Source organism: Pleurodeles waltl, chromosome 5, assembly GCF_031143425.1.
Source record: "Pleurodeles waltl isolate 20211129_DDA chromosome 5, aPleWal1.hap1.20221129, whole genome shotgun sequence".
Taxonomy (NCBI): domain Eukaryota; kingdom Metazoa; phylum Chordata; class Amphibia; order Caudata; family Salamandridae; genus Pleurodeles; species Pleurodeles waltl.
The window spans coordinates 994704065-994717124 of NC_090444.1; the positions used below are offsets into that span (position 1 = coordinate 994704065).

Sequence of the window (13060 nt, forward strand, 5' to 3'; positions counted from 1 at the left end):
AAGCAAGCCTTACTGTCCAAGAGCTTTTTTAACCCTGGGTCTCCCTGTCTCTGCTTGTCAGAGTGGGAGTGGGATTTACTCTCCTTCTTCTTAGGGTTCTGGGGTACAGAGGGAGTCTCTGTGGTGGGCTTACCACCTCCCTCCTTAGGTTTTTGGGGACCTGACCCCCCCTTCTTGGAGTCTCCCCCCTGGGACTTGACAACCACCCTGGTTCTCAACCACTCATCAGCTGCCTCCCCTAGCTCTCTAGGGTTGGTCAGCTAAGAGTCCACTAGATGCTGGCGTAACCTTTCTTGGGTACAATTGGTCAAGATGTGCTCTCTCATGATCAGATTGTATAACCCCTCATAAGTATTTACTTTGTTACCAATAATCCAGCCCTCTAGTGCCTTAAGTGAGGTGTCTACAAAGTCAACCCAAGACTGGGTACTGACCTTCTGGGTGTCCCTGAACTTCATTCTATACTGCTCTGGGGTCAGCCCAAACTTCTTGGTTAAGCACCTCTTCATACTAGGGTATGAATCTGCCTCCTCCCCCCTTAAGGTCAGAAGCCTATCCCTCCCTGAGTTGGGGACCAACTCCCACAAAAGGGAACCCCAGTATTGAGGTCTAACCCTTCTCATTTGGAGTGCCCTCTCAAAGGCCTCCAACCACTTGCCTATGTCATCCCCCTCTACATAAGCAGGAACCACCGCTTTGGGTAATCTGGGGCAAAACCCCCCACCCAGGGACACCTCAACTTCTCTGTCGCTGCCACCATCTCTTTTCGCTCTCTTTGCCCACTTTTTCTTTTCTAGGGCCAGCTTCTCTGCCTCCAAAGCTATGAATGCTAGCTGGGCCTCCAGCTCTCTTTCTCTGAGGGACAGGTTCTCTCCTCCTGAAGGGACTCCCTTCCCCCAACTAGCTTTGGGACTGCCCCTAGTGACTGTATGTAATGAGGACCGGTCTTCCTCATCCTCACTTAGGCTCAGATGCCCTCCCTCCCCTGAGTGGTGAGAGCTAGCATCCTCCCCTACTTCTCCCTCCTCTGGAGCTTCCTCTGGGTCTACCTCTTGGGCCTCAGCCCATGCTGTCAGGGATTTGATCAGGACATGCTTCCTGAGGTCAGTGGTTGCAGGCAACCCTCTTTCAGTGCACAACCCCCTAAGCTGGACTACTGTCAGTGTGGGTAGGCTAGCCAGATCAAGCTCCATGGTTCCCTAATTTTGTGTCAACAAAAACTTTTTGCAAAAATTGGAAACAAGAATTTAGAAAAATCACAAAAATTAAATAATTTAAATTAATCCAAATTAAAAATTAAAAACAATTTTTGCACTAGGACAATTTAAAGGATTTTTAATTTGTTTTACTTAAAACTGTAACGTGATACTGAACACAAGTACAGGATCCCACCACAGCTCACCAAAAATGTTGGAAAATGGGTCATTGGTAAGGGCAGGTAGGTACCTACACTTAGCAATAGGCCACTAACCTCCACTAAGGTCCAGTTAGGTCTCAGTAAATTAAACCCAGCTCAACCCTTGGTAGCTTGGCAACGAGCGTCAAGGCTTCACTTAGGAGACAGAGTGTAAAGCATTCAAATATCACAAAACAGTAATTAAATAAAACACAGGAAACAGTTTAAAAATCCAAAACCAATTTATAAAAATAGATTATATTTTTATCTTTGAAATGACACCAAAACGAATAAAATCAGATAAGGGGAACCGGAGATATGAATTTTTAAAGAATTTTATTTTTTTTGCGCTTAGAAACAAAAAGCGCCAATCGGGTCATCTGGTTGCGCCTCGACCGGGGCAAAGTCAAAGTTTCAGGCCGACCGCGATGGAGCCCTGCTCGGCTACAGGCCGCGGGAGGCCTCGGTTAAAATGCTACCTTCACACTTAGTCTTTTTTTTGAAGATTTTCTTCAGCGGGACGAACCTGCCAGTCCAATCCGACCTCCTGGAGCCCTTCTCCGGATACGCGATGCTGGAATCCTCGGTGGGGATTTTTACCTTCGGACTTAGTCGTTTTTTCGAGGTGAAAATCCTTCGACCGGGGTAAACCTGGATTTTGATCCGACGTCCATGGAGCCCTCCTCGGATACGCTGGCTGGGAGGTCCCGGTCAACTTTTTACCTTTGGACTTAGTCTCTTTTTCGGAGATTTTCTTTACAGGGACGGACCAGCAAATCAGGCCGAGTCACGGTTGAGACAAGCCGGCTAGAGTTGCTGCGGCCCTCTATGGAGCTTTTTTTCAAAAGTTGTCCAAACTTCTCCAAACTTCTGGGGCTTCTCCCAGATGTCCTTTTAAGGTTCTTTTGAGGTCCACAGCTCACCCCAAGGGTCCAGAAGTTCTGAGATGGTCCTTGGGGGGTGTGGACTACAACTCCCAGAATGCACCTGGCGCAAACTCCTTTTTGGCCACTGGACAGTGGTCAGCTGGTCGCTTTCTTCAGGAGTTGGTGCAGGGGACTCTGGTTAGCAATTTTTCACCTGTAGCAAACAGGGAGTCCCTCCTTGAACCAGTTGAAGCCAGGCAAAGTCCTTCTTGTGGTGAAGCCCAAGTGTGCAGCTGGTGCAGTCCTTCTGAGTGCAGGTTCCAGGTGCAGGCCAGGGGTCCAGCAGGGCAGTCCTCCTTCTTCTGTTGTTCTTCCTTGTTGAATGTGGTAGGGAACTGAGGTGTGGGTGCAGGTCTGCCAGTTTTATCCTTGCTCCTGGGTGAAAAGCAGGGGGGTCCTGGTTCTCCAATCAGGTGCAGGGTCCTTCCCCCTGTGATGACCACTTCCTGGGAAGTGTGGCAAAAATCAATCCCAGGAGGCAACATTCTCTAAAAATCCATCATGGCTGAATCTGATTTTTGGAGGTTACATCTGGCTGAGCCCACCCACTAGTGTGGCTAAAAATCATAAACACACCCCTCTCCTGCCCTCTCCTAATCTAATCAAGGGGGCACCTAGTTGTCTGGGGTTGCAGGATGTGGGGGTGTTGCTGGTTGCTCCAAATGTCCTTCTCTGCCTTTGAAGACCAGTTTGGCAGCCCTCCCCCTTCCTGCCTCACCATCTGCTGAGGGGAGATTCCCTCCCACAGGCACATTCCTTTGTGTGAAGCCAAGCCACTTCACACCTCATCAAGGAAGCTTGGCCAAGCTACTAGAGCTGGCCAATCAGAGCACAGCAGCAAAAACAATGCAGGGCTGAAATGGGCAACTTTTCAGGTAAAGTTTAAAACTCTTTACCTGAACAAGTTATATTAAATCCAACAACTGGAAGTTGTGGGATTTATTACAACAATTAATTTGATACCAAATTCTTGGTATGCATCATTTAAGGAGACTTTAAAAATTAAAATAAAGTCTCCCCATTCTAGCCTATGAAGGCCATTTACTACAATGAGGGAAAAACGAATTTGGCTGTTTTTACCTCACCAGGGCTTATAAAACTATTTTTATAAAGTCCCTGCTTATAGTTACATAGCACCCAGCCTTAGGGGCACATAGGGCACACCTTAGGGGTGACTTATATGTAAAAATAAGGTAGTTTAAGACTTTGGAACTACTTTTAATTCCAAAGTCAAATTTGCATATAACTTTAATTTAAAAGCAGCCAGCAAGGCAGGCCTGCCTTTAAAATGACACTGGGCACCTCAGCAGTGCACCTATGGGCACCTATGGGTGCACTACCTATGCTGTGGTCCCTAAACCTACATGCCCTACCATATACTAGGGACTTATAGGTAGGTTAACTCAGCCAATTATAATTAGCCTAATTTGCATATCCATTTTACACAGAGCACAGGCCCTGGGACTGGTTAGCAGTACCCAGGGCACCATCAGAGTCAGGAAAACACCAACAAAAAGTGGAAATTGGGGGCAAAAAGATAGGGGGCCTCTGCAATCAGCCCTGTTTTCTCACAGGGGACTCAGTGGAATTTGCGCCGCTCGATTGAGTGTGGCCTGACTCGTATAGAGCGAGACTCGCTGCGCCCAGAGAGGGAAGCTGCTAGGGACTCCGCAGAGGAGACGTTGTTGTCCAAGGCCCGTGCCGAACGTTTGTCGCTGCTTGAGCGGCTGCGTCATCTGAATTATGCTGCACACTCAGCGAGAACGCATACCTCGGCAGATAAGTCGGGCAGGCTTTTGGCCTGGCTGGTTAGACGCGAAGGCGATCATGGCCCGGTTATGGAGATATGATCGGAGACTGGTGGTCTGTTGCATACGCCTGGGGAAATACATTCTGCGTTTACGCAGCACTACCAGGCGCTGTATGCCTCAAGGGAGCTTTCTCCTGTGCGGTCTTGTAATTAGTTTTTTGCCGGTGTGGAGCTCCCATGTCTGACAGAGGACCGGGTGAGGGCACTAGAGGAGCCTTTTGATCTCATTGAGATACAGGCCAGTATTCGTGAGCTGGCGTCTGGCAAGACGCCGGGTCCGGACGGTCTGCCGGCTGACTTTTACAAAGCATTTACTTCAATTCTGGTGCCCAAGTTGCTCTGTGTTTATGAGGAGGCAGTACAGAGGGGATGTTTGGCAACATCCCAGAGAGAGGCTCTGCTGGTCTCCCTTCCCAAGCCTGGTAAGGACCCAGTGGAGTTGGGTTCGTGCTGGCCGCTTGTGATGCTCAATACGGACTATAAAATACTGGCCAAAGCGCTAGCAATGCGTCTTGCACCTATAACGCCTGAACTGGTACACCCGGATCAGAATGGGTTTGTGCCGGCGAGAGATACGTCACACAACATCAGGCGGTTGTTTCGTGTCATGCACTATGCGAGACGGGACTGGCAAGGGGCAGGATGTCTTGTCCTTGACCTGGAGAAGGCCTTTGAGTCCCTAGAGTGGCCCTATCTATTCAGGGTCTTGCAGCGGTTTGGCGTTGGGCCCCACTTCATTCGGATGGTTAAGTTACTATACGCTAAACCTCAGGTCTGGGTTAAGCTGGGGGGGTATTGTATCAGAGTCAGTCAATGTGTGCAGAGGTACGAGGCAAGGCTGCCCCCTTTCCCTGTTGCTTTTTTCTCTTGCCATGGAGCCACTGGCAGCAGCTCTGGGCGATCAGGGGACTGGTTGGGGAATTACCCTAGGGGACGGCCTGCACATGGCTTCGTTGTATGCGGATGACCTTTTGTTGTATTTCAGGGATATTACGCGAATCCCCTCAGAGGTTGGGACACTGTTGCAGCGATTTGCTTCGTCATCTGGACTCAAGGTCAATTGGTCTAAACCATGCCTCTTCCCCTTTGACCCTACGCTGCCAAACCCAGAGCTTTGTCTTGCTGGGAGTATTGTCCCATGGCAGCCGCATGCATTCAGGTACCTAGGCATCAGTATTTCTCACCGGGAGGGAGACCTATTTGATGGGAACCTTAAGAGAGCAGTGACTTCAATCAAATCCCAGATGGCTTTCTGGCAGACGCTGCCGCTGTCGGTGGTAGGTAGGATAGCGCTTCTGAAAATGATAGTCTTGCCGCAACTATTATATTACTTCTCGAATCTCCCGCACTATATCCCCCCCAGTTTCTTTAGGAGTCTGGAGTCTACGGTGAGGCAATTCATTTGGAGTGGAGGCCGCTGCAGGGTCGCGCTGAAAAAACTGTACTTGCCGCTGGAGGGAGGTGGCCTGGCGGTTCCTAATTTAGAGCACTATTACCTGGCCTCTCAGCTCCAATGGGTGTCCAAATGGCTTGCGGGCCTTCATCTCACAGATACGGCGACCACGGAGGGCCCCTGGTCCCTAGTGCAGGTGTCGCACTTATTTCACCCAGTCGCGTGCGTGAACTTGCCAGAGCAACTATTCCTTAAGGTGGCTTGTAGCTGTTATCTTAGGTCCTTGCGCCTCACTGGGGGGGTGGTCCCATTTGCTCCAGCCCTGGCATTGTTGGGTACTCCACGCAGCCCTAAGATTACGTCGGGCTCCGAGTTACGTGTGTGGCATGCGGCGGAGTTATATACACTGGGTGACCTTTATGATGATAGTATGCTAATTCCGTTCTCCACACTGGTTCAGGAGTCGGGGCTGCCTGTAGGACAGTTTCTGTTATATAACTCGTTGTTGAGGTCTTTGGCTTCCAGGTGGGGTGACGTATCAGTGGCTCCTCCCACGCATTTGCTGATACAGTTTATACAGGTGTTGGGGCAGGGGCGGCACCTGATTAGATGGTTCATGGATGCGCTGCGCATGCACACAGCCCTAGAATGCAATGCGCTGCGTGCAGTCTGGGACAGGGATGCGACCACCTAAGTCACAGATGCGCAGTGGAAATCGTCCCTCTCTGGCCACATTAATATACCCGCAACTCCAGATTTCATCTGATCCAATTTTATATCATTCACAGAACCTACCTCACTCCGGCGCAAGTGAACAGATACTTTGCTCGTCAAGATGCAGCTTGCCCTCGCTGTTCTTATATAGATGCAGATATGATACACATGCTGTGGTCCTGCCCATCTTTGTGCTGCTTCTGGAGGGCAGTGGTGGGCTGCCTATCGGAATGCACGTCGAGTCCAGTTCCATTCACTTGAGAAGCATGTGTATTGGGCCTTTTTCCCAGGGGCGAGAGGCATAGAGCTGCAGCGCGATTTACGGACCTGGGCCTGATAATGGCTAAACGGTTGATAACTAGTAGGTGAAAGTCGGCCGACCCACCAGCTGAACAGGCCTGGAAATATTTATCCTTTCTTGATATGAACAGCTCCTTAAATCATTGCAGACAATACACTTGGTGACACATGCTTAATACTACCCTCTACATAAACTCACCACCCAGTATAAGACACCCAGAGGTGGTTATCTGTCCTACAGTATATTCCAAAAAAGAATGCCATTGTTCAATCCTTGCATATGGATGGACAACTTGCATATGCAGTGCTGCTCTTTTTCATAGAGGATCTTCTCAATGTGTCTGCTATCCCCATCTATTTGTTTCAGTATAACTTGTCTGAGATTGTGTGAAGTATGGGACCTAGTAATGTAGTGTTCAGCCATTTTCTTAGTGTTATGCTTACTGCAAATATTGCTCCTGTGCTGGTAGCTGCTGGTCCTGATCTTGTGGGTTGTCCAACCTATATACCTAAGGTCACATGGAAAGGTTATCATACATATAATCTGCTTGGTGTTACAGTAAGTATGTTTTCTTAACTGTCATGGGAATGGTAAGCCCAGATCTACATCTTTTGTGGACGATGTTAAATGACAGATACTGCACTATCCACATGGGTAATGTCCCACTACTTCAGGAAGACCCAGTGAAAGGTGTATAGTATTTGACAGTTTCCTCATCTGTCTGGGTCTTGTGTGTACTAAGATATCTCTTAGGTTCTCAGTCCTTTTGTATGAAAAAAGTGGCTAATAACACTTTCTGGGTCTCATGTTTAGAATACACTAATTCTTCTTGACCCACACCATCTTTATTGAAAGTCCCAAGTTTGGACCCCCTCCCCAAAATCAGACAGCAGAACTCAAAATATTTCCCAAGTACTGTACCAACTATCGAATAATCACCATTTTATACCTGGATCACCTCCTGCGCCAACACCCCAGTCAACTTTTCTGTAAACATCAATTACGATGTCTCCCTCACCTCTCCTAGCAGAACTTCTGTTGCAGATGGTCTAGCCTCCTGTGCCTCTGCTACATTGGCTTACAAACACCAGGGAACAGGGGAGGTACAAGATTACTGGTACTGTAGTAGGCCCTCCATCAAGCTGCCCCTATGTTTTGCTTCACTAATGACCTAGCTGAAACACTCATGCACCGAAAAAAATCTCTGGAATGTGCTTCTTAGTCTAAAGAAGACATTTATTACTTCACTTCGCAAGGTTCATAAAGGAAGGTCAGCATGCTGAAAGCACAGATTTAAAAATGATCATTGCAATTAAATGAAAACATGTACAAATGAATCTCCACTGCAATATACACAGCAAATATATGTATCTATATTATAATGCAAAGCAAATAATGAATTAAAAAATATTCATCACCATGAGGCACGGGCACAACTGCTTTATCTTCCTCCTATTCAGCATCAGATCGCCAGATCCCAGAATCAATCGAGGAGAGAGAGATCAATTGTCCTCACAGGAAGGATGACACACCCCAGCAACCTGGGCATGTCTGAAATCTGAATTACTTTCAGTCCCCGGTCTATCTGATCTCGGCCTCTTATACTTTGAACAAACAAGAGAGGAAAATTCTAGAACCTCCATCCTACTGCAGAAGTTTATTTAAAAAATGCTGATTGCTTTAGGCCAGCTTTGAAAATAACACGTTGGGACTTGGCCACAATCCGAAGGTGCCAATTCAAAACAAGACTGTTTTCTGACGTCTTAGTACATTCTTATCAGCCTAGGCCCTTGGTGGGAAAGAACACGAAAAATAAAAACATGAGCACATTGTACAACGTGGAAAACTACTTGCAGCTTTTAACGTGGCGGTGACTTATGCTAAAATAAAGTCAATAGGCAAAATGAAGCTGGTGGTCACTAATGTGATGGTGTGCTGCTAGGCTAAGTGCAACGTTGAGTCAGTGGTCAAAACACACATATCATTACACCTTATTATCACTTTACTCTCTTCATGGCTCCCCAGGCTCACTCTTGATTCCATCTCTTCTCTGGTTGCCCCCACCAGCAGCCTGAAGCAAATGACGATCTTTGATATGCAGCATCTAATTCACTTTTATGCTCCAAAACGTTTGGGATTCCACAGGTGGAAACAATTATTAAAGAAGCTAACCTTCATTAACAGTAGTATATAAGGATCAAATGTCACAGGTGTATTTTATCTTTGATTACAAGATTATATAACTCCTCCTACATAACTGTCAATAGCTCAACCTCATTGTCTTCCCTTTCTTATTGGTCATTGTTTACTTCAAAGCACTCAAAACTTTAGGAATTATTATGTTAAAATTGGTGCTAAATCTCTTGATTGGTTCTTGCTTTAGGGAAGGGTATTGTGACAAGATTTGGACACTTTTGAAAGAAATATTGCCTGAGTTTAAGTTTCCTGATGATGAAAATGTAAAATCCGGTACTCCTCTGAAGGATCCAAAAGTTACAGAAACCAAGGCAGAAGACGTCAAAAATGAACCACCACCATTCGTTAAGCAAGCAGAGAAGCCCACTAAAGGTAATACTATTTATCCCCTCTATTCAGTGTCGGCTTTATGTGTGAGGTTTATGCTGTTGAATATATATATAGTGCTTGGTGTAAGAGGGAGTCTTTTGCACCTACAAAATTTGCCTCTTTCAAGGCCACAGTAAAAACCTTGGCAGTCCTTATTTTGTTTCTAAAGCACGTTTTTCTATGGTTGGAAAGTTGCAATGACATTTCTTTAAGCTTGCTTAGAGTTGAGTCTTTGAAAATCCAAAAGTCTAACTGCCACTCTAAGTGCAATTCTCATGACCGCACGTTTTTATGATCAAACAATTTTATTGAGTTTATAAACACAAAATAAACAGTTGAAACAAGACAAAGGGGAGTCCATCCATAATTATTATAGACTATATATGCCATTTCACCTCATAAATGAAATACAGTTCCTCATTCTGAATCACAACAATATAGTACTCAAATAATACAGACTGCAGAGTGTAGACAGAAGGGAGGGAAGGCATGAGATGCTAAGTATGTGTAATTATTTTAGGAGGGCAGATTCAATATGTCTGATAATAGAGCTTTCTGACTACATAAATACCAGGGCAACTTGGGTACAGTATGGCTTTGATTCAAGAAGGCTTTGCATTTGCGAAATATGAGTCCACAGAGTTCTGAATGGATTTGTATGGAGTTTTCCATAGAGATTGTGGTAATCAAGTGTTATCTGCACCCCTCAAAAACAGAAGCCAATTCTAACCATGTTCATTAGTAGACGTTTGAGTAGCCTTCCCAATTGTTGAGAATGATTTTGCATTGGAAGGTAAGTATAAGATCTAGTAGGAATTTGTCCTCATGTCTAATGTTACAATCAGAGAGGCTAGTAATTATAATATTTATAAAATCTTTCATCGTATTTATCTGTAGGGTTGATTTGAATATGTTATGAATTTGTGTCAAGTAGGTATCCAGGATAAGCAGTTGAAAAGTCTATATCCTATATTTGCATTACAATTCCAAAAAGAGGGGCTGTTTCAAAGGCCCAATCCATGTAGACGTTGGGGGGGGGGGAGGGTCCAGAAGGTTCTGTGAAGAATCATAAATTTGGTTTGTGCTTTTGTAGGTGTAATTTTATTTTTAAATGCAAGGACCAAATTGTTTAATTAGGTACAGGCACTCCTCTACTAATTTTGATTGAATGGAGACATTGAGCCTAGGATTATTAGATTTAAGGATTTAAGTATTTTAGAGACAGAGTGGCCCCTCTCATATAAATTTAATATGAAACTGAAAATTTAGGTCTTGTTATTATATTTTGTGAGTTTATTTAAGCCCAATTTAATCTTTAGAAACCTATAAAATTTGATGTTGTGTAAATTGTATGTTTCTTGAAAGTTTGTAAATGTAATTGTATTCCTTTGATCACCAAGGTGTTTAATCAATAGGATTCCCTGTGAGTACCAGTGAGTTTTCAATCTTTAGCAACAAAGGGGCATGATCTTCTAGTTTGGCGAGCCATCTGGAGCCTTGTTTGAAAAAAGGGGCAGGTTGGTAAATTTAGATATTTGGATGATTGCCCCCCCATAGGGTTTTGGAAACTTGTAATTTTTTAAAGAGTGTTCTTGGTTATTTGTTTTGTCATAGAAATGTGTTGTTAGCTATATCCAGCTTGTGTAAGAAGTCTTCTTACAGCAGTAAATGGATTATTCTTATTAAATAGTTGAATTTAGGGATAATAATAAGTTTACTGTTTCTATTCTGTCCCACCATGAAGGGAATTTTAGAGACCATTCCTTGAGGAGATCTCTACACTTCTTCAGCACTATTAATTCATTATGTTTGATGGTATCCAAAAGATTTTATTCACACTCTATGCCTATGTACTTCAATTGTTTAGGCTGCCATGTCAAACCAGAATCACCTAATATTTCCTTAAATGTCAATGAGCTTAAAGGTTTTACATCTGATTTATCTCTATTGAGATATTCGGGTCGCATTCCCAATCCATTGTTATTTTGCACATCATGCTACCTCAGTTTGGACCCAACCATATGCCAATCAGTCTTAACCCTGCTCATTGTGGGAACAGTCCAGCCCAAACACCAGGTTTTCCCTGAACCAGAACACAAGCAACCAAGGACTGGTCGCACCCTTGTTAGGGCTTTTAAGCCAGGTATAACTTGGTTCCAGTGGCACAGTAAGCCCCGGGACCCATGTCTGGGCATACCCGGTGCACTTAGGGCGTCAAATGCAAAAACAAGGTGATGGATGGAATGCTTAAATTAATCTCTGCGACTGACAATTGCTCTGTGTTGCATCCCATTCCATTCAAGCATTCCATCTGTCACTTTTTTGTATACTTTAGTGTGTTGTTGAAAGTGGGACGGTTATGCCAAGACATGGGTCCAGTGCACACTGTATCGTTGGAATCAAGCTATACCTGGTTGATGAGCCCTAAGTAGGATGAAACTGGTCCTGGGTTGCTTTTGTTCTGGTTCAGGGTTGACCTGGCTTGACAGTTTGGGTTGGACTGTTCTCATTGGAGCAGGCTCAAGACTGATTTGCAAATGGCTGGGTCCAAACTGAGGTGGCATGGTCTGCAAAATAATGATGGATGTGGATGTGACCTGTGTAATTACCAGTAGCTGAGATTAATTCAAGCATTCCATTCATCACTTTTTTGTATACTTTAGTGTGTCATTAAAAATGGGACGGTTATGCCAAGATGTGGATCCAGTGCATACTGTGTTACTGGATTCAAGCTACACCTGGCTGATGAGCTCTAAGAGGGTCGAAACTGGTCCTGGATTGTTTTTGTTTCGGTTCAGGGAGGACCTGGTTTGACATTTCGGGCTGTAGTGTTCCCACTGGAGCAGGGTCAAGACTGCTATGCATATAACTGGGTCCAAACTGAATGGCATGGTGTGCAAAATAACGATGGTTTGGGATTCAGCCCAGAATAATTACTAGTGGCTGAGATTAATTCAAACATTCATCCACTTTTTTGTATACTTCAAAATAGTAGAAAGCCTCTATTTGGCATGCCTTCTCTCTGATGGTTTGCGTTACCTTGTGTTTATGATAATGCTGTATCTTGCTCTGACGTCTTGTGAATGTGAGCAAGGCAAAACATGTCATTGTAACAAACTATCGGCCCTACATTTTGCGTGACCACTTATTGGCCTCATAGACATAGTAATGGATGAGTCTGTTCTTTAAACTTTGAAAGAACTCTTGGTGACAATATATTCCATAAACTATAAAGGTATAGAACGACGTTACTCAAAGTACGGCCCGCGGGCCGCCAGCGGCCCCACGGACCGACCTTAGCGGCCCGCAGAGACGTACAACAAACGGCCTATGATAATGGCCGCAGTATGTAAACATAGAAGAGGGCAGCGGGAGCATGCGCAACAGTGGCTTCTTTGCGCATGCTCCCGCGGCCCTCCTCTGTGTTTACTACGGCGGCCATTATTTATGGCGTTTCCGTGGATCCTGGAAGCCAAAGCCCCATAAAAGTCAGCGCTTGCAGCTAACTTTTACGGGGCTTTGTCATCTGCTTCCTGTCACCGGCTCCACGTCTGCTGCCCGCCTGCCTGCCTGCCGTTCTACATTTGTGGCATCTTTACAGTGCTTTGAGTCAGGTAAGGCTCTTTGGTTATTTATTTATTTGTTTTTAATGTAGTGTGTGTTACTGGGGTAGGGGTGAGAGTAGATTGCGCTGTGTGTGTGCGCTGTGTGTGTGTGTTACTGGGGTAGGGGTGAGAGCAGATGGCGCTGTGTGTGTTACTGGGGTAGGGGTGAGAGCAGATGGCGCTGTGTATGTGCGCTGTATGTGTGTTACTGGGGTAGGAGTGAGAGCAGATTGCGCTGTGTGTGCGCGCTGTGTGTGTGTGTTACTGGGGTAGGGGTGAGAGCAGATGGCGCTGTGTATGTGCGCTGTGTGTGTGTTACTGGGGTAGGGGTGAGAGCAGATGGCGCTGTG

At 45.4% G+C, this 13060-nt stretch overlaps 1 protein-coding gene across 2 annotated transcripts in view; it reads left to right on the forward strand.

Moving 5' to 3' along the window:
• Nucleotides 1–13060, forward strand: part of ADGB (androglobin) — an 871677-nt gene that overhangs the window by 211626 nt on the left and 646991 nt on the right. For both annotated transcript variants that reach the window (XM_069235154.1, XM_069235155.1), the window contains exon 8: nt 8924–9108. In XM_069235154.1, coding sequence (XP_069091255.1) covers nt 8924–9108 — 185 coding nt within the window. The remainder of the gene's footprint in view (nt 1–8923; nt 9109–13060) is intronic.